This window comes from Mixophyes fleayi, chromosome 8 (assembly GCF_038048845.1).
Source record: "Mixophyes fleayi isolate aMixFle1 chromosome 8, aMixFle1.hap1, whole genome shotgun sequence".
NCBI classification, from domain to species: Eukaryota; Metazoa; Chordata; class Amphibia; order Anura; family Limnodynastidae; genus Mixophyes; species Mixophyes fleayi.
Genome location: NC_134409.1, coordinates 133,649,382 through 133,674,507, shown reverse-complemented (window position 1 = coordinate 133,674,507; position 25,126 = coordinate 133,649,382). Strand labels below are relative to the sequence as shown.

At 43.3% G+C, this 25,126-nt stretch overlaps 1 protein-coding gene and 1 long non-coding RNA gene across 2 annotated transcripts in view; one reads left to right on the top strand and one right to left on the bottom strand.

Annotated features, from left to right (window-relative positions):
- Nucleotides 1–25,126, top strand: part of LOC142099786 (uncharacterized) — a 365,154-nt gene that overhangs the window by 126,465 nt on the left and 213,563 nt on the right. The gene's annotated exons all lie outside the window — the stretch shown is intronic.
- PLXNA1 (plexin A1) overlaps nucleotides 1–25,126 on the bottom strand; it is a 195,687-nt gene that overhangs the window by 63,774 nt on the left and 106,787 nt on the right. The window contains 5 exon segments of the mRNA XM_075183644.1: nucleotides 3,835–3,949; nucleotides 11,480–11,579; nucleotides 13,243–13,396; nucleotides 13,680–13,803; nucleotides 15,994–16,094. Coding sequence (XP_075039745.1) covers nucleotides 3,835–3,949; nucleotides 11,480–11,579; nucleotides 13,243–13,396; nucleotides 13,680–13,803; nucleotides 15,994–16,094 — 594 coding nt within the window.

The window sequence follows — 25,126 nt, the reverse complement described above, 5'->3', positions numbered from 1 at the left end:
TCCGCCCACACTTCAGAATAAACACCAGTCTTCACATTGTACATAATACTGCAACATATCATTATTTGTAAGGTAGGTAACCTGTGCCTCCCTAGCTCTGGAAGGACTACAATGCCCAGCATGCCATAGCAAGAGCGCTACAGAAAATATTCATTTTAAAATAACGTTAGCATATATTGTCACTTCAGTAGGGGAACATAGACCAGACATTAAAGAGATGAGAAATATGGATACAAAGAAACTTATAACAGCCAGAAAACACTAATCCTGATGAAGAAAGGAAGGGTGTGTTGGATAGGAGATCCAAAACAAAGGTGTGTTGATACGATCTGAAGCCAGGTAGTCAAAGGTGGTGTTGTGGGTACTGAACCTACCAGAGGGACTAAATAACATGATGTTCTGTCATTGTCCTGGGCGTAAAAGTCTGGACAAGATTACAGCATAGGAAGAACTGATGGTACAAGCTGTAGTACCGTCCAACCAGCTGATCTGACAATCGCTCAGTGCAGACTCTGTGCCTTTACATTATTTAGGCCTTAACGGCAGAATAAATTGTTACTATTACTATAAATGGTAAGTAGCTAGATTGTTACTATGTTACTGCATTTGACATCCAAAACAATACGAGTGTGCCAGATTCAAGCTTCACTATGTGATCGTTATTCTACAGCAGTAATTTTAGTAACGTTCTAAATAAAAATTGAGGCCGGAAGCTGTGCCGCATTTATCGAGCGAGAGGAGGGGGGGGCGATTGCTGGAATAGAGTGCATTAATGCAGGGAGAATAAAGTGGGATAACCCTCAAATTAAGACCCTGCAGAGAAGGCAGGATATAGGGGACCGTGGAGAAGAGACATAAGGAGGATAATACTGGGAGACATAAGAGGTGACGCGAAATTGAAGTAAACCAAGGTGAGGAAACAGAACAGGTGACAGGTTAAGAAACAAGGAAGAGATAATATCTCTGTATTATAGGAAGAAAACTTCAGTCACCTTCGCCTGAACTCGGCCTCAATTCACAAGCAACCTTCACTCCGAGCGATAGGGGCCAGTCCTCTAATCCACTGAGATCAGACTTTTTATTAAACGATAATTCATTTTTAATTGCAGGCACCAGAGAAGGCTGCGGAGTCACAAAGACAGAACTCGGCGCACACCTTCCCCCCCCCCCCCCCCCCCCGCTCGCCACACTCCGGAGATAATGTCTGGAGGAGAACTGTGGGCCGTGTAATTAAGATGAAGAGTTTGACATGTAAGTTCATTTGTTTATCAGCGCTGCGTACTGCGGGCCGTATTATTGTATCCTTCATATGCTGATCATTTATCTGTTCATATTGTCCAAGGATACTGAAACCCAACACCACGTTACACAGACAAGCACTGCAACGGACCGTAGCTGGCCCTTCCTGCTGGGGCTTGTAGTTCCACGCCAACCAGAGAGCCACGGGTTGCCTATCTCTGATCTATACCATGCAAAGTGGGGTGACACCCAGTGAATAAAGAAAGATCAAGTCCTGGGGAAGAAAGCAGAAATATCCGTCAAGTGGTGCCTCAGTGATGTCACTGATTCCTAGTGATCTGATTGGCTGCTTTCTCATGAATGAGGGGCAGAGACATGATGAAGCGAACCGTGTCGGCAACCACTTGCCAATTGGACCTATATTTCATGTGTGGATTTGGCTACTGGACGCCACCTCTAGTTATATGTGACTACATCGCAGGTGGGCCAAGCAGCGCTCATTCATACCAATAATCGTAAATGTACAAAACCAATATTCCTGCATAAAAAGAACACATTCATAAAATTAAAATATTTAAACTTTAGATATAAATGTTTATATGAGGGGAAACATCAGTAATTGATGATCAGGGCGACGGGATATTAGGCAGACTAATACTGGCGACACCGCTACGTGGACCAAATAAACGGAACTTTCAGCGATGAAGAAACTCCTGTAACTGTTGGAGCATGTGCCTCGTATGTATACAGGTGTACAGCTGGGTCATATTACCGCAGCCGTCCAATGTCATGTAACGGAACACGCAGGTGGGGAAACGTCAACTCTTTGGCTGTAAGGGGGGTTTAGTACCCAGAAGCGATGGGATACACACAGACGTCACATTACCCTGCTCCCCCCTCCCGGCTGCAGAGAATGGAGCAGACTGCTTCTTTCTTCTCAGGCCTCATCTAATCTATCGCCTGCTGAATCCTTTATTACCAGCACATTTGGTCATCTGCGGACGCTGGAAGAGGCTGTCAGGGAGACGAGTGGGGATAATGGCAGAGAATACAACCAGGAAATATTTCCCGGGATTGGGCCTAGACACATCATTAATCACTGCTGAATTGCAGCCTCCTTTCCCAGCAGATCAGAAGGTCCCTTCCATGTAATGCATAGATAACAGCAGCTGCCGGGTGGAGACAGAGACGCAGCCTTAACCCCTGCCAAAAACTGGAGTGTCTGGCACTCTAAGGGTTAACGTGTCACCTGCCTCAATCCTCAGTGATATCACAAGTTCCCAGCGAGCCGAATATTGGTCCAGCCAACAATATGTCCGAGTCCGCTGCGTGGGTCCGCTTAAAGCTCTTGGGGTGACAGTCAGTTATTCACTGTACCCTGTTCTGTACAAGACGGTCTAAGCCAGCACAGGGACCTGGAGAGCACATCCTTGTCCACCCATGATGCTTTGCTGAGTCGCTGAGACTGATGGGAGATGATAATCAGGAAGATTCCCCGGCAGGGAAGAGGTTAACCTTTCCTCCCCATAGCACCATACATCTTCCTAGGAGGGAGAAGGTTAAGGATGTTCAGTAGGGGAGGACAGCTGTGTGTCCCTTCAACCTTCCCCCCTCTCCATAGCTGTCAGTCACCATATATTCAACCAAACACCCCAGGTCAGAGCTGACCTATATATTCTGCAGTTGGGAGGGAGAGCTTGGAGGAGAGGCGCAGACTTCAAGAGGGGGTGGGGGCAAGGGGCATTATATTTGGAAGAAGGTAATCCTGTGGCTTAAAATATATTCATGTTATTTCTTGAATGTTTATCAGAAATGAAACAATTGACTCTAAACTCCTCCTGTTCAATGCAGATCTCCATAGCACAACACAGACACGGTAATAGGCCTAGTGTAGGCCTGGGATCTGTACAGCCATGCAGAGATTAACAGCAGAACATTCAGTGTCCAGTATAGATAACTGTCTGTCTGACCGGGGAATGTGAGCCTTGTGACCGACGTGTGTGTCTCCAGTTCTGTATTTGTGCTGGCTATAAGATGGGTCATGCCCCTGTATAGCACTGCAGTGAGAGTTGCCACTTTATATCTGGAATTAGGTCATTTAAATGCTTTGTCCACTTTTATTTAAGTTTTAGTTCCATCACTTGGTTTGTGAGACCAGTAGGGTTCCTCATCTCCAAGAGTCACGCTGCTCATCAGATTTAGCTTTACCTCAGTCTACCCTGAACAGATTTACCAGGCAGTGGTGCCTGGAGCTTGCAGAGCAATTTCCATGGTGTTGGGACATTGTATTATGACAGTCTGCATGTGATAGAATGTATTGTAATCAGCCGTTCATTAACATGTTCCCAATACCATGGACTGGGCCATACATTACATTCAGTGATTTAAGGGGTTTGACTCAACCCATCTGATTGTCAAGGAGAACGGCAATGGTATTTAAAAGATTTTTTTTTAGCTAGGCCCAAAGCACGGTTGACACAGAAACCTTATCTTTCCCTCTTACATCAAGACAACCCAAAAGAGACCGGGACACAGGTATTAGAATGGACAGAATGTTGTGTTACATTGTATCAAGAATGTATCCGGCGTTCTTACCTCTGACATGTTCACTCTGCCTTCCTGAAAGGAGCAGTCAGCTGCATTGTGGGTACACACATGCCGATACTTGCACCAGTGGCAGGGATAGGATCCATTCACGCAGGAGAGGCATCTGTAGGATGGGGAAAGATAATCAGCCTATTAGTAAAACCTCTATGGAGGATATTCCAGCACATTCTCAGATGATATCAGTACTTAATAAAGACAGAATTTTCTGTTTTAGACACTGTCCAGAGGTAAGCAGCAGTTACAGAACTACAAGTCTCAGCATGTCACCAGGGGAGGTAGGACCTTCAATTCTATTTCCTGCATGTCGTAAACACCATTGATGATCAAAGCATGCTGGGAACTGTAGTTTCCATAACCTGCTCCCTTATACATGGGCAGAACTCTCCCCCCACGGGAAATAGAATGGATATAAATTATAAGTTTGTTCATTTCACTTATCACACACAAAACACATTGATCAAAACAAATCCCTCTGCATTTATGCAGATTAATACATATGAAAACAAACTGCATACACACCTATACCCCACAAACTGTATAATCTCTATGTTATGTTAACTATGCCCTAGAAAAATGGGTTTCAAAAAGGTTTATTTAAATGACTTCTTTATGCCGATAGAACAATGATAGGAATAAAAGAAAAAAGAAACATTTCTTTGGCCAAATGCAACTTTTCTTGAAGTTCTAACCCTGTTTATCTGACGGTGGAGATACATTACGCGCGGTTACGCTTAATGGCAATCTGAGACGGCCTGATCCGCTTGTAAAGATACTGGCCAATGAAGTAGGAAAATCCAATTAAGATGCCAGTCATTCACCTTCCTGCAAACCTGGGCAGCTTATCTCCCTCTACGCTTCAGATGGCAGACGTTATGCAATAGGAATTTCAGTGTACACCCCCTCTCGCACCCCTCTCCAAACACAGCCAGTGCCATGTACCGGCAATTCACCACTCGTTAAGCTCTGACGACTTTCTGGGTTATTCCCCCCCCCCCTTTAAGTTCACTAAACTCCGCACTGCATGTCTGTTCCAGTATTTGAATATGTAGATGCTATTAGTCATTTTAATAGAAGCGGATATAATTTTATTTACACTGGAGACTCTTTAAATGAACGGCCTTGACATTTGGTAAATGCGTTCGTTTAACTAATGCGTTGTAGCTATTAGGCAAAGTAAATGGAGAGTTAATAAAAGGAATGCATTCGGAGCTGGGGATATTTCCGCTGCAGAGCGGAATGTATGGAAACGCAGTGAAGCCGACAGGGAAGAGGGGAATGCTCGCTAACCTTTAAATAAAAACCCATGGATGGAAAAAAAAAAAAAAAAAATGTAAAAAGATAAAAGGCAAAGTGCAGAGTCACTGATATTTACATAGCGGCCAGTAGCAAATATAAATAACAAAACAGACACAATTAGGCCGTATGCTTCAAGATACTGAACAAACACTGCGGCACTAAATCTCAATTATGAATGCATTAATAATATTTAAATATGATTACCATTACTGGATGGTAGAATACAATCAGTGAGCAATAGGAGGGCCGTATGGATGTGATTTATATTTGGGTCCTGGCTCATAACACTTATGATGTTGGAATACCTCTGCTAGACAACAGTCCTGCAAACCTGTTAAGACAATGGCATCATGGGGCCACTTGGCGGTGAGCGATCACGGTCTTACACAATGCCCCCCGCCCAGGGGATGAATTCTAATCTGAGACGTCAGATTGGTGCGACCAAAACAAAAACTCAGAGCCCCATCTGATGGGCGTCCTACACACAAATGGTTGCTCCCTTTACTTGCTATAGTCTTGTGTTTGAAAGAAAGGTTCGACCGGTGTAAATTACTGGGGGAAGAGGGTTTAAAAGTAACTTACTCCCACATCCACCTGACAAGCACTTTGCCATTTCCAGCATGAAGCCACGGAATCTGGTATAGCTTACTTTACTCACGTTTGTGGGATAGAGTATATAACTACAATTGGACAATATGTTACCTGCCAGGTTAAAAGAACACATCATTCATGAATATAGGAACAACAGCACCACCCAGTGGACACATAAGCATGAAAAAATGCCCTGCAATACCTTCCGAATGAAAGACCTGGAAGGGAAGGAAGAGTTTCTCAAAAAGACACAGTCTATAATCGATTTTGGTGTCAAAATAACTCAGGTTTCAGTATAATGCCCCTTTATTGGGGAGGAGAGGAGGTGAAGCGTACATTAAAGTCAACGAACAATACGCTCCAATTATAAAGAATACCCGTCTCATGGAGGCTGCCATTGTGTGGCCTAAACAAACAATTCACCATGATGTTGTAATATCAGCGAGGCATGAGGCACTTTGTGCCTCATAGATGTCACTAGCACCTAGTAAATTGACAGGCAGAATATAACAGCTGCTTCCAGTGTATGACTGCTACACAGAATAATAAATTGTATTCTCCAGACTCCAGGCTGAGAGATTTGCAGTTCCGGCACAGTAAAGTACACAGCCATGGAAGGGGTTTGCACTCAATTACATTATGGATCCAAAGAAACGTAGGACATAAGATCACTGTCACAAGAGCTCTTGCAACCTCCAGGTTTCTGCATAACGAGCTGTTAAGTGCAATTTGTAAATACTGCTCTTTAATAAAGCAGATTCTTGGTGTCAATTAGCATGCGTGACTGCTAACAATAATAAGCAATTAGCTGGATAACTGAAGTTCATATTCATTCGTCTATTAGGTAATGGGGTATTTCACCCATGCACGAGACCCAAACATCTCCAAGAGTGCGGAGAAATCGGAGGGATTCTATTGGCCTGTTAAATGTCAACAGGACGGAGCAACGTGCGGAAGGAAATCTTCAAACTCGTGTTGGGGATAATTGTTATTTTCCTAAGAAGTTCAAGGCCAATAGACAACCAACAGATCCTAGCATTGATTGCAACTAACTTTACAGTGAATACTGCAAGATTCAGTAGTGTTTAGGAAATGACAGCAAATGTCTAATTGGTTCCAGCAACTTTTTCCTGTGCACCAGTTTCAATATATTTTCTTCAAAGTCTTAAAATGCATCACAAAGCAATTGGTACAATCGAGCCACAGGCGATGGCAATTTTCAGTCCACACTACAAACATGAAATTAAGGATCTACATCAGCGAGATGGGTGTCCTGATGTCGACGTGCCAAAATTCTTCCATCCATATTTAGTTTTCCTCTAACAAACATATTTGATTCCATGAAATGGCGAAATAAAATGAGATATTGATCTTTTGCTTTCAGGCCAGTTTGTTAGAAGAAAGAACATAAACATAACGATTCAATAAGCTCTTCAGCTTCTCTAGTAGATCATATCCCAGGATTCCACCCCCATGATCTCATATTAAAAAACTCCTCAGACTTTGGCTTTTGTGAGGGTCAAGTCTCCAGGACAGATAAGATCTTGGCTGAAATATTTTACAAACCACAGGGAAATTGGATATATGCTAATTATCAGTCATCGCATGACGTTCCCCCGCCACTTTGACGTTTGAACTTTGACATAATCTCGTCAGCATCTTCTTTTGGACAAACAGCTCTCTATATTCTTCCTCAAGCTTGTGTTTCTTCCAAATCAGAGGGCTAAAATGATAATCACTCTTCCAAAGGCATTTAAATATTCAGACACGCACATCGTAAGAGCATCTGAAGGCACTATTGGAACGATCAATCCTAGGAACTCGGAATCAGGAAAACAGAATGTCTTCACCTGTAGTGTGGGGAACCTGCTCCTACTAAGAGATGATCCAACTCATCGTCCGCAGGATGAACCAATTTCAGACTGTTTCAAATAAAGACCACCAGTAAAGGCATCTGTATAAGTCTGCATCGGTGGATCTGGTTGGGTAGGGGGGGGGGGGGGGTGGGGGGTCCCATTTATCAGCATCTTTGCACCATCAATACAACACATTTATTAATAGACACTAACATCCAACATAAATGGCATTACAGAAGATATGACAGTCATGTACATCTAGCACCCAACCATAAAATTACTGCCTTCTAATATAGTACAGTACTGTCCACAACGCTCTTATCGTTCAATCCAAAACATCAAAAAGGCAGCTCTGCAGCCAACCTGGCCAGATATGGGCTAGTGGTCAAGTTTTGCCAATGGATATAAATAGGTTGAGAACAATCAATGAATGGATCATAATAGATCAGAATGTACCTCGCACAGTCTCTGACCACACAACATGCAGTTATCAACCAAATGGATTTTGCAAACATCAAACAGATTCTCGACAATTTTGATTGGGAATCATGAGAAGCCAATTTTGTTGAAACTATAATTTTAACCAATCAGATCTGCTCAAAACAACTGTTGCATATATGATCAATCCCCATAATTATCTTAGAACAATCTAACTACACCATACAATCCTCGTCTCTATAGTTGTCTGTTTTTACTATCTAGGAAGGTGGTTATAAATTTGTGTGATGTCATAGGAGTGAGTAGACCATTTATAGAGAACATGACGGCATTAATGGGGGATGAATGGCCATCACTATTACCTCCATCAGCAAAGTGTAGTTCTACAAACCAACTCCTATCTCAGGCTCATCTGAAATACTAAAATAAATTCCAGGGACAGACAGAAAGTACATTCATTTGTAGATCGCTGAGAAAAACAGTAAGAAATGCAGATATGACAGCAGAAGTATCAAGTCAAACCAGCTAACAATTCTTTAAAATTAAAAATGGAAATGCCTTCATCTAAGAAACCATCCAGACTGGGGGAATAAAACTCTATCCTCTAGAGCGGCATGAAAAAGTACAGCCTGGAACTTTGTAAACAGCCAGAAATTATTTAAAAATGGAATATGCATTACCGGTGTACACAGAGATCTGCATTTTAAATTCAAGGGACCTTTTTCCAATTCCCTCTCCGAGTTACACTTTAATGTGTCAAGGTAGGACGGTCTCTGCGGAGATCCGTACCGGAGCCTCAAGTTCCCCTTCCAGCTACACATTCAACAGCCGACATTCAAAAGCCATTAAATATAAATTTGCGTTACGCAAAAAAAAAAAAAAAAAAGACTGAAGAAAAAAAAAACACAGCCACATTGACGAAATATTTAATTAAGCTGCTTGCAAAAAAGAAATTCATTTCCACATCCTCGCAACATCTCTTCCCTCGTTTTCAAAATGAAAAGCCTTTAGTTTTACCTACAAACATGTTAATTGGCGTGCTCTTTATGCAAATTTATGCAGTTTGATTTTCAGCGACGGATATTAATTTAAAGACTGCGCAGAGCCGTCACTCTCTAGTGAGATTGGAAGGTGTGTGAGGGAGGACTGATCAGCTGAACCTTTATATTGGAGGGTAAACCTGACTATTCCAAAAAGGTCCAAAGGAGCAATTATCACCTTAACATAGGAGCGAAAGTCAATGGACTTATAAAGGCACCTTCTAAAATTGCCGTAGGAAGCCATGTTGTGACATCACATGACTTATGTCTGTACACCGGTAACCTATGTCCAGGGCAACACATGAACAATTCTCCCCTAAACAGTGAATTTACCTTGGGTATCTATAGTTCTGATAAGCTCAAACAACTTCCCCCTGTATGTTTGTGACATTCATGAATAGCTTTTCTTTACAAGGCTACCAGGTCTTAAGATTTAGCAGCCAAGTCACTCCTTGCAATTTTAAAATGCTTTAGTGTGACCAGTCATAGCCAATTCTATTCGCTGGTATTGCTCATCCAATGTACATAGAATGTTCACAGTGAACATTTTAAATGTACCAACATTCTAAGGTACAAAATGTTGCAGAGTAAAACACAGTATTTGTGTCTTCAAAAATAAAAAGGTCACAAAGTTCCACAGACCATGGCATTTATAGGACATATAAAATCTTGGGGTATTTGCACAAAGTAATGTGAACAAGTCCTGACCCACTGTAAGAGAACAGCAGCAATGAGGGTTGTGGGCAACTAAGAGTTAACACATTAAAGTATCCCATGGGGGGGCCACACTGGCGGAGACAGATCCTGGAACAGCCCTGGTTAAAAGGAAGATAGAATGTCACGTCTATTTTACATAAGCAATATAGGTTCTATCAAACGTTACACTACAAAAACACCCCGCTGATTCCTGCAAAAACAGATACGCCTGAAGCTAGCATTTCCTTTACAAGAAGCATCCAAAGGCAGCCGGAGCCGGGGAAGTTTCCATTAGCAAATCCCTAATAAAAGGAGCCAACTCAGTGGAAAGGAAAGATGACACACAGAACATACATGTTTATAAAGTAACAGCTGTAGAGACGCTTGCTCACTCTCGTTCAGGAGGGTCGCCTGGAGCGAGCTTGTGTCCTTTCTCTAAACATCACCCAGGCATGTTCCATTACACCATAAATGGGCATTGTGATCCTAACGCGGACTGGGCCTTTTAGACATGAAAAGCGCATCTTATCTGCAAGGATGATTTGTCCCCGGTATTAGGACAACAATTTATGTGCCCGTAGGCAAGCTTAAGATACACAGGGTATGGTTTCTACCCATTTGATGCCATCATCCATTAAAAAATAAGTTTTGTGCATCATTAATAATTTCCTAGTTTGTAATCCCTGTACTTCCTCACTCTCCAAAGTTATTCTTATGATAAATACATTAAGGTGCCATATTGAATGTTAAATGTTTCAGAGACGTTTCAACAAAAAATAGCGTTCTGCGATGATAAAACAAGCTTGCTGCTATTTTTCAAGTAATTCTGGCCACTAGATGGCACTGTTTTTGTTATATTGTCTACAAGCGTTATTTTACCAAATGCAGAGTAGTTTAATCTTTCCAGTAAACTCCTAAACATAACGTACAGGCGCTGGATTTCCACACTGTATTGTCCACTACTGGACTATCCTAAATAACCCTCCAATAATTTATTTATTGTTTAATCAAATGACATGTACCGACAGGTACCTGCTAGCGTCGAAATGATCGTGAAACTTATTATTGGCCGTCACCCAGATCCTAGAAAACCACTTCCCTCCTACTGCATCATACAAAATGCTTAAAAATTAAATATCTTTTGCGTTGAGCCGCCCCCCTCCCCCCCACAGTGGTCGCCTGATGCCGGAGACCCGAGTCACGGAGACAGTTCACCTTGACATTGTGTATCATGCGGGTCCTATACAGAGTATAAACTGGCGCAGCCGCTTCTCCTTCTAAGACAACATTTAAAACAGCTCAAGCCATTAGGAGAACTTAAATGGTAAAGCAGTTTGTGGGGCTTTTTTGGGAAAAGGTGTTAGGGAGCGCATGTAACCATACACAAAATTAGCGAAAGGGGGTCTTTTCTTTATCAGACAAATAAAGTTAGCTTAAACAAAACAAAAATATTAAATCAAAGACAAAAACCTTAAACAGAAGGATGAAATTTAACGGATAAAGAAAATGATTATTAAAATGAATAATACTGTAGATAAGATTTAGGCTAGAATTTGGACATCCGGGTATATAATACAAGTCAGTAACGGCTCATGTATTTGGAACAGGGAAGGCTATACCCAGATACCACATAACCAGCAGGATTACTACAGACAGACAGACAGAAGAAAACAATCGGGCACAAGATTACACAATAAATAGAAGACAAACACTTACGACTGGTGAACACTGCAGTTGTAGAAAACAAAGTCCACGCTGGCGAACTTCTTCCAAGTTTCTTTGGATTTTAGATAAAGTTTAACTACTCTCTTGTCGCCTGGAAGACAAAACAGCATCGTATCACATATATATTCTATATGCACCTCTCGCCGACAAACGACGGCGGCTATTCTGTAGGGCAAACCAATGTTCGTGAGAATGCAGCCAATCAGCTCACTAGGAAGCTGACATCACTTTTAGAGGTAAGATGAGAGGCTAGAATCTCATGATCATTGATTCAGCCTGAGGCCATGGCACCTCACTGATGTCCATGGTACCTGGTACAAGTGCTAATCGCCAGAGACTGTATAAACATACGATGGTGTTTAGGGGAATTTTGGCAAAAGCAAAAGGCACCTTTTGGTATCCTCACTATCTGTCTTATGGATTCAAGTAAAAAGCCCCACCTGTATGTATGATAATATAATGACTTGTGTCAATAATACAACGTATCAGGTGTCAGTTCTTTTCCATGGGGACAAGTCTCAGCCCTTTACACTCTCTGTCCCTAGTTTCTCATAGCGCAATAGTTAAACTAGTAATTTAACAGAAGGATTTAGAATGAGGGGGGTGTACACATACTGAAAAACAGAGGAGGCTTCTGTTCTCAAACAAAAACCAGCTCTTTAAAACAGAATTATAGGAAAGAGCATAAGAGCTGAGTAGGCGTTTTGTGCCAGACTGGGGTCCTTTGTTGTGCGACTGAAGCAGCTATTTATGAAGCTGGAATTAAGGCAGCGAACAGATCGTCCCCTCCCATCGTTTGGCTGAGGCGCGCTGACGCCTGCGGTTACTCAAGCTGCGTCATGTGCAAGATCTGACCCTTCTGTGACGGGCGGGGGGCAATCACACGGCAATCTCCACGTCCGCCCACTCTCGCCATGGCTGCCCTTTCATTTGCAATGCGCATAAATAGATTTCAGGGAAGAGGTAGCGATATTTTTACCTAACTGTTCAATCAATAGCCCACTAGGTCACATATTACCTTGCAGGTTCCATTTACAATGTACCTATTACCTGTACACAGTGTGAGCAGTCGCTTTGTAGACTGAACCAACATTCATAAAAGTGCTATCAAATTCACTAGGAAGCGACATATTTCATTTTATAAAAGTGGTACTGGCACGGGAAACCTGAGTCTGCTGCAAAATGACAGTCAGCGCAGTCTGGGTGCAATCTCGTTATTTACACAGCACTTAATGCAGCGTTCTAAAAAGGTGTAACTTTGCACCTTGACAAAAACCATGTTGCATTGGAGTGGGAGGTAAATTTGAAATATGATGACAGATTTATACTTGCGGTAAGGCATGTCCTAGATCAACTTTAAATGTCAGTGTAAAAATAAAGCTATCAAGTATTTGTGCTACATGAAAAAACAGCCAGTATTTATCTTATGTGCAAATGATAAACTAATTTGCACCCCTTATATTGTAACACGGTTTGTCCAGGAGAAAACTTACTCCTTTTTTTTGCCTTACTCTCCTTAATGAATCAGGCCCCACATGTCTATCTATAACTTGTGCTTCAGATACTATTGCCAGGACTTCGATGCAGAGACCGTGCAATACTGTGGGTTAAAGTTCCAAATTCTACTAGATGTTTATACACAAAGGTCCGGAACGCTGAGTCACAGGACTGCTGTCTGTGTGTGCGTGTGACAGCGAGTCACAAGACCCTCAGTTTGTCTGATAACCCCCAGCTTGAAGGTCCGATGAGCTCACCCTGGCCTCGTGTGATGGGGATCACGTCCCTGGCAGATGGGGAGCTGCAGTAGATCTTTCCTTCCTCGATGTGTCCTTCCATCTCTGTGAAATCCTCGAAGGAGCAGTTCACCCCAGCGGAGAGGTCAGGGACGTTCCATGCTTGTAAAACCATCTGCAGACAATACAAACAAGGCCTCAAAACCATGCAACATAGGAACCGCTTAGCACAGGTCATGAGAAGAAAGAAACTTTTTGGTGCACATCGGTCTACCCTGGTATAACTAGCTGGCAGATGGAGCAAAACAAAACCAGTAATATAGGAAGGGCAACACAGATCGTTATATACACTGAGCGGGCAAACATTCACTGTCTTACTGCATGCAGTGTGCGGCAAGCACAAAACAGACGCACATTTTTACACGGTGCAACACCTTTTAATAGATTATTTTACCTACCAGGACCTCGGACATGGTGACGGAGATGTTTTTGGGGTGCACGGTTAGTTGGACACACTGCCGCTGGTCAGTGGTGAAACGGTGAAGCTCATCTGCGCGCTCACATTTGTCCTTCCGAGAACACCTGCAATATATAGGAGACAATTATATCACACGTATTATATCCACAGACCTCATTTGTGTAGAAAGCCTGAGAATCTGGCATCTGCGCAGTAATAAATGGTCTTAATTCAGCCGCTACTCACAATTGTCCTTAGTCTGATGAAACAAAGCATTGCATTAAATTGTCCCGCCCTTGTGGTTAATGACCGAGGGCTTTGACTTAATTGGCTCTCTGGAAGGATTTTTACAAGGTGACAACGCGCTGGGTAAGGTGAGAATCTTTTCCGTCAAACTATGAGTGCTCAGCGGGAGACCTGACAGCCGAGAACGTAGAAGAGGACTCGTGCTGCAGACTGACAAGCTCTCCTGTCCCAAACATCCGACAAGATCCTCTCATACTGCGGCCGGAGAGTCCGCTGACTGCTAGATCGGACACGTGAAGTGTTGCTTGCTGGCAAGACAGGTAGCTCCATACCTTAGAGGATTATCAGGCCAGGAGCTGCCAAACCTGCCCAGATCATCACTCAAGAGTTTAGGAAAGCTGAAGTGTAACCGTGCAGCTATTGGAGAACTTCATATACCTGCTTGGCAACTATGTGGTTAACACGCCCGTACAGTAAGTACTACAATTATGTTTGAGTGTATGGTAACACTGAATAAAAGCCAATTATGGACTTCTTGTATATGCTGGCACAGTGTTGGGGCAATGGGTTCTGATCTGCCCCGGGGGTATCGGCAGGGATGTTGTATGAAATCTCTGCGTTCTTTTGGGCATTCTCTATCTGCTCAGATTTCCTCCCACGGTTCAAACTAATACCAGGAGGTAATTGGCTCCTTACGGAAGTGGCCTTGGCCTGTGCACGGTGTGTGGGCGCGAGCATGTAATGGGCAAATTAGGTTGCAACCTCCACTAAAGCGCTGACTGATGGGGTTGAGTAGAAGTTTCAGGCCAGACGGCAAAATATGCTGCTGCTTTGTATATAAAGTATTTATATAAAATATACATTGCTGGGGTCATGGGCTCGACTCCAACCAAGGCCCTATCTGTGTGGAGTTTATATGTTCTCCCCATGTTTCCTCCAGGTGCTCCCATGTGGCAGGGAGTTAGAATGTAAGCTCCGATGGATCAGGGACTGATGTGAATGATTACATATTATCTGCACATCGCTACGTAATATAACTGGCGATATATAAACAATAATAAAAATATTTATTTTCATAAGTTAACCTATTTTTGCTGAAATGTCAACACATACTGTGGTCTATTGTAGATAATAAGGTTGTATGTAATACACTTTATTACTATACACTAACAATAGCAGTAAACAACACACTAACAACAATCATAGTAAGAATAACAACAGTAACTAAGCAGTAAAAAAAAAAAATGGTTTTAAACTTGGATTATTGGTATTATTAAGCCTTTCTTCCCGGTGGCTGAATGTGTGCACAGAATGTGACGTTTGGGGTTTATAGAAGGATTATATATATTCGTTCCATGTAACGCTCCACAAAGTGATGTGCACTTGGCAGGGTCATGGAAAAACAAAACTCGCCACCTGACTCTTAACCTGAAAGTATATTGACATTGTGTCAATTGCTGCATCATTCACTGCGGGTTACGGCCGAGACTGTGCCGATTTAGGACAATCAAATCCCACTGGAAGAAAGGTAATCGTGTAAACAATTCACAGTAAAAGCCATGTATTGCTACCAGACTGGAATACAAAGTTGGGCTGTTCAAACAAGAACCAAATGATTGAAAAGCAGCTTTAGAGAGCACATGGGGGCATTGGGCTGAACTACATTTCCCAGCAGGCACTGCCATGCAAGAGCTTCAAGATCTAAGAAGCCTAAAAAAAGACAAATCTAAAAGAAAAGAGAATTAAACCTGACAGTGAGAGCAAGGGTTGTTTTGCTTTCCTTTGACTAATGTATTTTCTCTGTACAATTGTATCTTGCTCAGTTTGTCGGAAGAAATATGTCCTATATGTGGAAGATGCCAACCCTGTCCTCTACACCTGGCCTAATTTACTCTTCCTCGCTTTGCGAGTCTCTCCAGGGGCTCAGGAACAGGCTACGGATCCTCAGGGGAGAATAGACTTGTGCTATTTAAAGCAGAAGACTGAAAAGGGCTGTCACAGCCAGCAGGGCAGAAGGCTTTCGGCACGGTCCCCCCCTGGGGTCTCCCACCAGAAGAAGTCATACTCACGTGTTGTGCAGCACACACCATCCGCAGTGAGGGTCCCGGGAGCCCAGGCAAGTGTCACAGCTCTGGTACTGCTCACAGCTCTCCACCGGCACACGGGTGACCTGAGACAAAGAGACGAGAGCCCGATACACACATTAATTTCACATATATCATCCTGGCAAAGTCCTCTGCTCTACACAGCTCACCCAAAAGTCTAGTTTAGAAAATACATGATTGGTTGCTATGGGTTACTGAACATTTGCATTCTCTGTGGACCTTTATATACTCAACGTTAATATATATTTACTTACAAAGCCCACAGACTAAGAATAGAAAGATAATTTTGCTTTCTAACGAAAATAAAGAGAATTCACTGTACAGTTGATCAATATTGAGCATTTCCAGAGGGGACAATCCAGGGACAAATGTTTAAAAGCTACGAATGCACCTTGGAAATTGGACAGTTGGCAAACATGCATTTGTGCATGCAAGAACAGTTCATTAGAAACGTCCCAACCAGTAGAGTAAAGCATCTAAACACATCAGGTCTGCCATGCATGTTTGGTGCAATAGAGAAGCTTTACCACTGTACAGTGAAATATCACCCACAAACACACTGTTCTTGCTTTATGAAAGCAGACAGGTCATTATGGATGCAATACATCATGTGCACAGATCTTAAATTGCACCAGTCAACCAGACATAAAGGAGGCAGCCATTATGGGTAGTAATCCAAAACCTATGCGAATGCAGCCTAACAAATCACCAGGCACTAAGGTAACACAGTGACGTTACCGACTCCTGGTGAATTTATAGGCTGCAAACTCCAGAATATTGGCTCAGTTTCCACCTTACAGTGCAATTAGTATTGAATGACAGTTGTTTACAAATTAAGGAGAACTTTGTAGAGAAATATGGTTTGCATTAATAACCATCTTAATAGTGTTTGCTCATTTGGGCAAAGCCACCTTTATCTTCTGTTTCATGCCACTGTATGAAATCTGAAACTCTAAATAAAGCATTATATAATAATGATTATTGAGTTTCTAAGAGTGTTGGAGAAAAACAAGGTCACTCCACAATCTGAACACCAGAGGCGCTGTTATATTTGAGACAAATGAGCGTCATTTGCAAAATCGTTTCGCGAAGTAACCACTTTATTCTTATCTGCACGCATGTTTCGCCTTAGGCCTTCCCAGAACACAATTTAATTAATTTTTCCGAACTTAAAATGTCTAATTTTTGTTAAATATCTACAAGGATGCTGAAAAAAAAAAAAATGACATTCTGTCAGTTCAACTAGATATTTACTGATACAAGGGGAATAATCTACAGTCCATACAAACCATGTGTATTTATGATGTAAACTCTTGGGGACAGGGGACTTCTATGTTCTCTTATTACTTCTGTATGTATGCTCTTATTGTCTGTCTGTTTCTTCTAAGACTGTAAAGTGCTGGACAGATTAGTGGCACTACCTACATAAATGATGATTACATGCACAATGATGTATTTTTTGGCCAGGCGTGTATTAGGCTGGACTCACAGAACACGGACAATGCACTGGAAACAAGCAGCGGATCTGCATACCTAGACTAGCATCCAGGACAATGAATGTGGTTATAATACAGCAGAGAACATGTTACATGGTTGAGTCCCTTCCCTACCACTCCGCTCTCTATACACTGCGTGCCCCTGTAATCACTGACCGCCCGTGTCAGCGGATCTTCACCCTGCGCTTCTATCTCTCTCTCAGCTGTAAGAGGCAGCCCTAAATATTCCTATCTAATGTACCAGAAAGGGGCTCATTAAGCCCTTAATTCTCCACCACAGAACAACATGTGCAGAACAGTATGATAATAGCTGCGGCATGCATATCAAATGGGAGAGGACCGAGAGCAGAGGAATCCGAGATCGCTCAGCTGCCGAGTGTACAAAGAGCGCGTCTGGGAAGAGAGCGGTTATTTAAACAGGGCAACTTGCGTCAGGCCAATGCGCCCTATGTGGCAGAACCAATAATCACCAAAGTCATCCTGTACAAAGTCTAACTATAATCAGGTTTCTTACTTACATTTTTCAACAATATTTAGTTATTAGCAGCATACTTATTAAAAGCAGCTCAGTGAGGTTGTGTAAACTTAACAGTCTTAAAAGAAAAACATGACAGCATCCTGTGTTTGCATATCTCGCATACTCAAAATGGCACCAATTAATCAAGGAAGGGTGGGGGAGGGGGGCATGGCCGTGTAGGCAGAATTCCTTTAATGTGATTGATTAAAAAATCACTTCCAGACGCTGCTAAAAATGACCGTCTCTGCAAATGCTACATAGAAATGGACAGCATCGCACAGCGGGGACAAATTATACACAATGTATGAATATTCCAGTGTTTATGAATATGCTATTTGCTTTATATAGTCTTTCAAACTCAAGATCGTTTCCATTTATTTGAGGGGTTTTTTTTGTTTTAGAACAGCTAAGTCTGTTTAATTCAGTTTTGCTTTGCAATTCATTATGGTTTTCCTGGTCAGGCGGCAATAACATCAGTTTTATACACACAGAAGAATGCAATGACTGTGTCTCCAACTGTGCTAGGATTACTAGGGCAGAGCATGCTGGGATTTGTGGTTGCACAGCAGCTTGAGGGTCTTGCTGGGACCTGTGGTTCCACAACATCTGCCGGGATGCCCACATCTACTGTAGGGGCTAAGTGGCAACTGCAAATATTTAAGGCAAAATGGAAAAATCTTGCTTTTAGCTCACAACGCTCCTTATGGGTTAATAAAAAAAAAATAACAGCCAAACAATCCTCACAACCTGGTTTATGAAGCTGCAAATAAGTCTCAATCGGAGGCTTGAAGAACAAGAGAAAGTAGATACTTAGGCAAAACATTGCTAAGATCACGGATCTGCTCCCCACTCAGCAGCGATCAGGAACACATGCTGATTACATTTGCATGGAGACTAGCAAATTTCAGAAGCGATGCAGTGTCTTAGGTGTTCAAGTTTCAAATTTGCCTTTAGACCCAATTCCTGAGGGTGATATTTAAGGTAGACATCTGTTAGCTAAAGACCAAACCTTGCTGCACTACATTGTTTATATTAGATCCTTTTGTACACTTTTGCAAAATGATTGCTCCTATATATTGTGTTGTAGACCCCTACAGACCGCCAGTTCCATTAATAATTCATTCTATAGATATGCTCTTTAAAGAGCCAGTAATCCTATCATTGTAATTATTGTCATCTAAATGTCTCTCCTACCCCTCTGACTGTGCAGGGATTCCATCAGAAGCCCTGCTGGAGAAAACACAATTTTGCCACATTTGCATGTTCGACTAATGTTAATCTCCATGACTGTTCACTCTGCCAGTCTAGAGGGCAAAGCCAGGGTCGTAAGGGGCAGAGGGGAAGTTTTAGGAAATGGGAATTTAAATAAAAATATTTAGGTTTTCTTCACCTTTAAAACTATTCCCTTCAAACATCAGAGAATCAGCACCAGTACCATGTAAAGTAGACACAGCTGAATTTATAATTAGTGCCTGTAGGACAAGAGCACCTCAGGTATTTAACCCCTGACCACACCAGCTTCATCACAAACAAATAATGACATCAATTTTACCTGCGACGTCAATCATTTTATTACAAAACAACGTTATTACCCTTTCTTTATTTTCTATTATATCGTTAAGCTTGCCGAATAAGTAGGTATTTGGCCTTTAAACCCTACTTGTGAATAGCCGCATATGTAAGCAGTTTGGGCATATGCAGGTACCAGTACGAGAGACAGAATCACATCTGGATGTACTTCCGTCCTCTTTACCCTAATTGACATTCCAAGACCGGCTGATGACCTCACACACTTTGATCAAGGTTCTTGTCTGATGTACTTTGGCTCCGTGCTGGGTCAATTCTGACCGGACTGCATCAGATATTGATCTGGAACAACGGGAGCCAAACACACCAACATGGTCCACTAATTTGTTAAAGAACAAATCTGGACTTGTGTTGAGTCTCTACGAGATATGGCCAGACACATACAGACAGATACGGCCCTGTCTAACAGATCCAGAAGCCTGGCCAGGAAGGACATTGGCACAGTAGGACGTTGAACTCATACAGGGCGAGATGCAGTCATCGTCGCAGTACATCTAACATCTGTCTCTCCCTACATCTGGTTCCTCGTCCGATGTAGATCGGGGGGAGCAGTATATTTGTGCCCGTGCAGTGTGCAGCCAATTAGGTTTAAAATGGCCCAATTGACCATGATACTGAAAACACTTTTGGGCACCTTAAGTCTTCTACATGTTATGATAATACTAGCAGCCCGTGAGTCATCAGCGAAACCTTCCTATGAGAGACACACGATGTACATTCATAACCACCGCCTAATGTGGGAGACATGGACAAAATAACAGTTTTAGATGGGCTGGCTACACGCTCTCCTCCTGGACAGATGGCATCTCCCCTACTTCCAGTTGTTGCCGATGTTGTGTGATTGGGTACTCTGTGTTACTGCACAATGTTTGTATATTACTCCCAGAGATATCAGAGTAAGGGGTTACTAATTTTAACAGGTCAGAAACAGAAAGGACAGTAAGATGGAAACATTTTGGGGAATTTCTGGAATTTTTTGTTTGCAAACTTTGAACTTTTAACAGAATTCCCCACAAGGAGAACCTCAGATTTTACAAATAATGTGCTTCTCTCTCCTCTGGCTCACCATGAGACAGATTACTCATCATTACAGACAGAGAAGTCTGGTATTTCAGCAGTGATAGAAACACTTACATACACAGCACATCTGTCTGCTGGAAGACTGGGTCAGATATGGCACAGTAAAGCATTTAACACAGAGAGAGCGAATCGGGGGGGGCGAACGAGGGCGAAGGAGAGCGAATCGAGCGAGCAAGGGCTAAGGAGAGCGAATAAGGCGGGGGCTTAGGAGAGCGAATAAGGCGGGGGCTTAGGAGAGCGAATAAGGCGGGGGCGAAGGAGAGCGAATAAGGCGGGGGCGAAGGAGAGCGAATAAGGCGGGGGCGAAGGAGAGCGAATAAGGCGGGGGCGAAGGAGAGCTAATAAGGCGGGGGCGAAGGAGAGCAAATAAGGCGGGGGCGAAGGAGAGCAAATAAGGCGGGGGCGAAGGAGAGCAAATAAGGCGGGGGCGAAGGAGAGCAAATAAGGCGGGGGCGAAGGAGAGCAAATAAGGCGGGGGCGAAGGAGAGCAAATAAGGCGGGGGCGAAGGAGAGCAAATAAGGCGGGGACGAAGGAGAGCAAATAAGGCGGGGGCGAAGGAGAGCAAATAAGGCGGGGGCGAAGGAGAGCAAATAAGGCGGGGGCGAAGGAGAGCAAATAAGGCGGGGGCGAAGGAGAGCAAATAAGGCGGGGGCGAAGGAGAGCAAATAAGGCGGGGGCGAAGGAGAGCAAATAAGGCGGGGGCGAAGGAGAGCAAATAAGGCGGGGGCGAAGGAGAGCAAATAAGGCGGGGGCGAAGGAGAGCAAATAAGGCGGGGGCGAAGGAGAGCAAATAAGGCGGGGGCGAAGGAGAGCAAATAAGGCGGGGGCGAAGGAGAGCAAATAAGGCGGGGGCGAAGGACAGGGAACGGGCGAAGGACAGGGAACGGGCGAGACAGGGAACGGGCGAGACAGGGAACGGGCGAGACAGGGAACGGGCGAGACAGGGAACGGGCGAGAGCGAGCCAGACAGGGAACGGGCGAGAGCGAGCCAGACAGGGAACGGGCGAGAGCGAGCCAGACAGGGAACGGGCGAGAGCGAGCCAGACAGGGAACGGGCGAGAGCGAGCCAGACAGGGAACGGGCGAGAGCGAGCCAGACAGGGAACGGGCGAGAGCGAGCCAGACAGGGAACGGGCGAGAGCGAGCCAGACAGGGAACGGGCGAGAGCGAGCCAGACAGGGAACGGGCGAGAGCGAGCCAGACAGGGAACGGGCGAGAGCGAGCCAGACAGGGAACGGGCGAGAGCGAGCCAGACAGGGAACGGGCGAGAGCGAGCCAGACAGGGAACGGGCGAGAGCGAGCCAGACAGGGAACGGGCAAGTGCGAGACAGGGAACGAGCGAGCGAGAAAAAGTGTGAACGAGCGAGCAGTTGCGAGCGAGAATGAGCAAGCAAAGGTGAGCGAGCAAGCATGAGTAAGCAAGGGTGAGCGAGCACGAACGAGCGAGGGTGAGCAAGCTTGCAACTGACAGCGTGCGAGAGAGTGTGTGTGTATCCTGCACAAATTACAGTCTAATGGTTCCTAATAAGTTAATAATAAATATAGCGGACTCCACTGTTGGGTACTTTAAATATAAAGTTACATAGCAAACATTTTAATAGACCCAGAGGATTTGCCCCACCAAATACCAACACATGAAAAAACACAGAACACTCAGACAATAGCTGTTTTCTCTGCTACTTCAGATTTCATGAAACGCTACATTAAATGCGGAATGTGTCAGGGTGCTGTATGATACAGAAACACTCCCTCCAGCTCTACCAATAAACAGTCCTAAAGACACACAGCAAAGACATTGTGTTATTTCTTTCTGAGGATCAGTTTCTTTCCCTAAATCCTAAGGAACTAAAGGTTGAATAGCAGATACTTTCATCTGATACACCAGTCATTGGCTCTTATGAAACATATTAATATTTGCCCGCAGGCTGCCAAGTAATTAAATTCCACATGGAACGACTTGTTAATTTAGCTGGTCCTTCTTAAATTTGCAGCTCCAGGCACCTTTTTGGAATTAAATGACTGGTGCGCCCCATGATAAGGGTCTTCAACTCCCCGCACGGAATTTTCCTTGCTGCCTGAATACCACCGCCTGGGTTTCTAAATTAGAATTGCAATGAGCCAAATATTAAAAGTTTTGGAGGGGGGGAATTACACCAAAATACAACAGAGATGACGTGACCCCCCAACCTCTGATTGTAAGTTCTTTCTCCCAGGAGCTGCGAGTGTCCCACCCACAGGAAAAGATGAAATATGATGTCATTATGAGGACAGCAGATTACTGGGGCATTAGAAGGACAATGTAACCAAGCATGAGAGACACAGAAATAGAACACACAGCTGGAGCCTCAACCTTACAAGATAACGTAACTTCAATGCATCACTAGGCCACAAAACTAGGCTAGATAATCTATCATACGAAGGACACCTTGCTGTAGCACCTGTCCCCGCAGAACAGAATGAGATCACCTGTAGTATTTCTTCCGCGCTACAAGCTGAACAGGAAGATAGAGATGGCGATCTGGATACAATGTGTGTTAAGAGGAGATTGTGAGCTGGCTAATCAATAAAAAGGGGCGAAGGACATTATATTTTATTCCATTTAAACAGCAGCATCAACGGGGGATACACAGCGAGGGAGAGTCAATGAGAAACATTTACAAGGCTCAAAGCCGGAAAGTCTGTCCTACTTTTTACAAGCAGATTTTGTAGGCCCTTAAAAGTGATCCGGTGTCAATATTTAAGAGAATACAGCTTCTCGAATTTCTAAACAAACAAACAAAAAAAATAGTGACATCACCAAGGCATATCTATAACCGACAGGCTTTGCTTTTGCATTTGAGATGTTTGTCCCTAGTGAGATGCCCATTAACCACTGACAAAGACTAGCAGGTAGATTCATAAAACCTTCTAAAGAAGAAAGGTGAAGGTGTTGCCCATAGCGACCAATCAGATTCTAGCTATCATTTACCTAGTGCATTCTAGAACATTATAGCTAGAATCTGATTGGTTGCCGTGGGCAACACCTCCACTTTTCCTTTCTAGAAGGTTTATGCCCCCTAGAGGCTGTAGCTTCTGCTGTTTGTGATACCAAGTACAACAACTATCAGTCACACTTAATTCACTGTTTTTTGTTATCTTTAAAAACCTCAAGATATATCATAGTGCTACATATAAACGGAGAGTGTATGTAATAACTAACAGAGACTGAAACACCAAGAGATATTTCCTCATACAAAATATACCCTGCAGTTAGGACACCAACTTGGCAGCAATAGCCATTTACTGTTTGACAATGGAAGTTAACGTCGCCGTCTACTGGATTTTGGGCCAGATCAACAAAATCTTTCACAAAAGAAACGAGAGGCATCTGAACAGTACGAGACTACCGCGACCAGCAAGTTCTGTCGCTGGGACCATTCCAGAGCGCATCCCCATCTTAATCTGACAGATTTGGTCACCGTCCAAACAGGTCTCGGAGGGAGATAAGGAATTTCAGAGGAGTTTATTTGTGAGATGAAGAACGATGCAGAAGATGCCGACTTGCTTCAAGATTTAAAAGAAGGGAAAGGGGTTGTGAAGCTCTGTTAGGACTCAGGTAGAAGGAGCGCTGCCGACCACGGCGCAGGGGGGCTGCAGACTACAGTGTGTACTAATTTTAGGTATTGAAAATAAAATCTGATTATTTCAGCAAACACTTGATTGGGGGACTCTATAAACAGCCATATTCCTGCATTTACCAAGAACAGTGTTTATATTGAAAGGATTAGAAGGGGGATTGAACAGAATTACGATATCATTTAAGTGTACGTGTCAATCTATCGCACTGTCTATAAACTGCAATGTGATCAGGGGAGGGCTAGAAAATTTTAGCCCGTGGCGGCAAGACTCGAATCAGCAGCCTATCAGGAACATTTTAAAGATGGCCCAGTGACCCACCCCAAGGTAGCTGACTATGGGACAGGCCTGGGGGGCATATGCCCCTTTCCCCCCCAAGCCCAGCCTGCCCCTGAATGTGATATGTGATGCAATGTCCGATCACTTGTTTGCCATTAATAAATATATAGAAAAATATGCTATTGTACAGTATCGCTTGTATTCTAAAATAGGATTATCATGCTTTATGCAATGTTTGCTTGCTTGACTGTTTTGTTGGGGTTTTTAACTTTATTTGTTACTTCCACTTTTTTTCTGTATAGCTGTATTAGAATTCCTTAGCTGACAGCCAGGAAACAGGCTGTCATATTTGTATTGCAAGGACATAAAAATGTATTTAAATCATTAAAAAAAACACTGGATTTTAAAATAAAAGTGTACGTACCAACCATAGGCAATTGAGGTATTTATTGAAAAGAGAAAGGCCTATCCAATTGCTAGCCAGACTGGATTTGATTGGTCCAGTCCAAAAAAATGGCTGCCT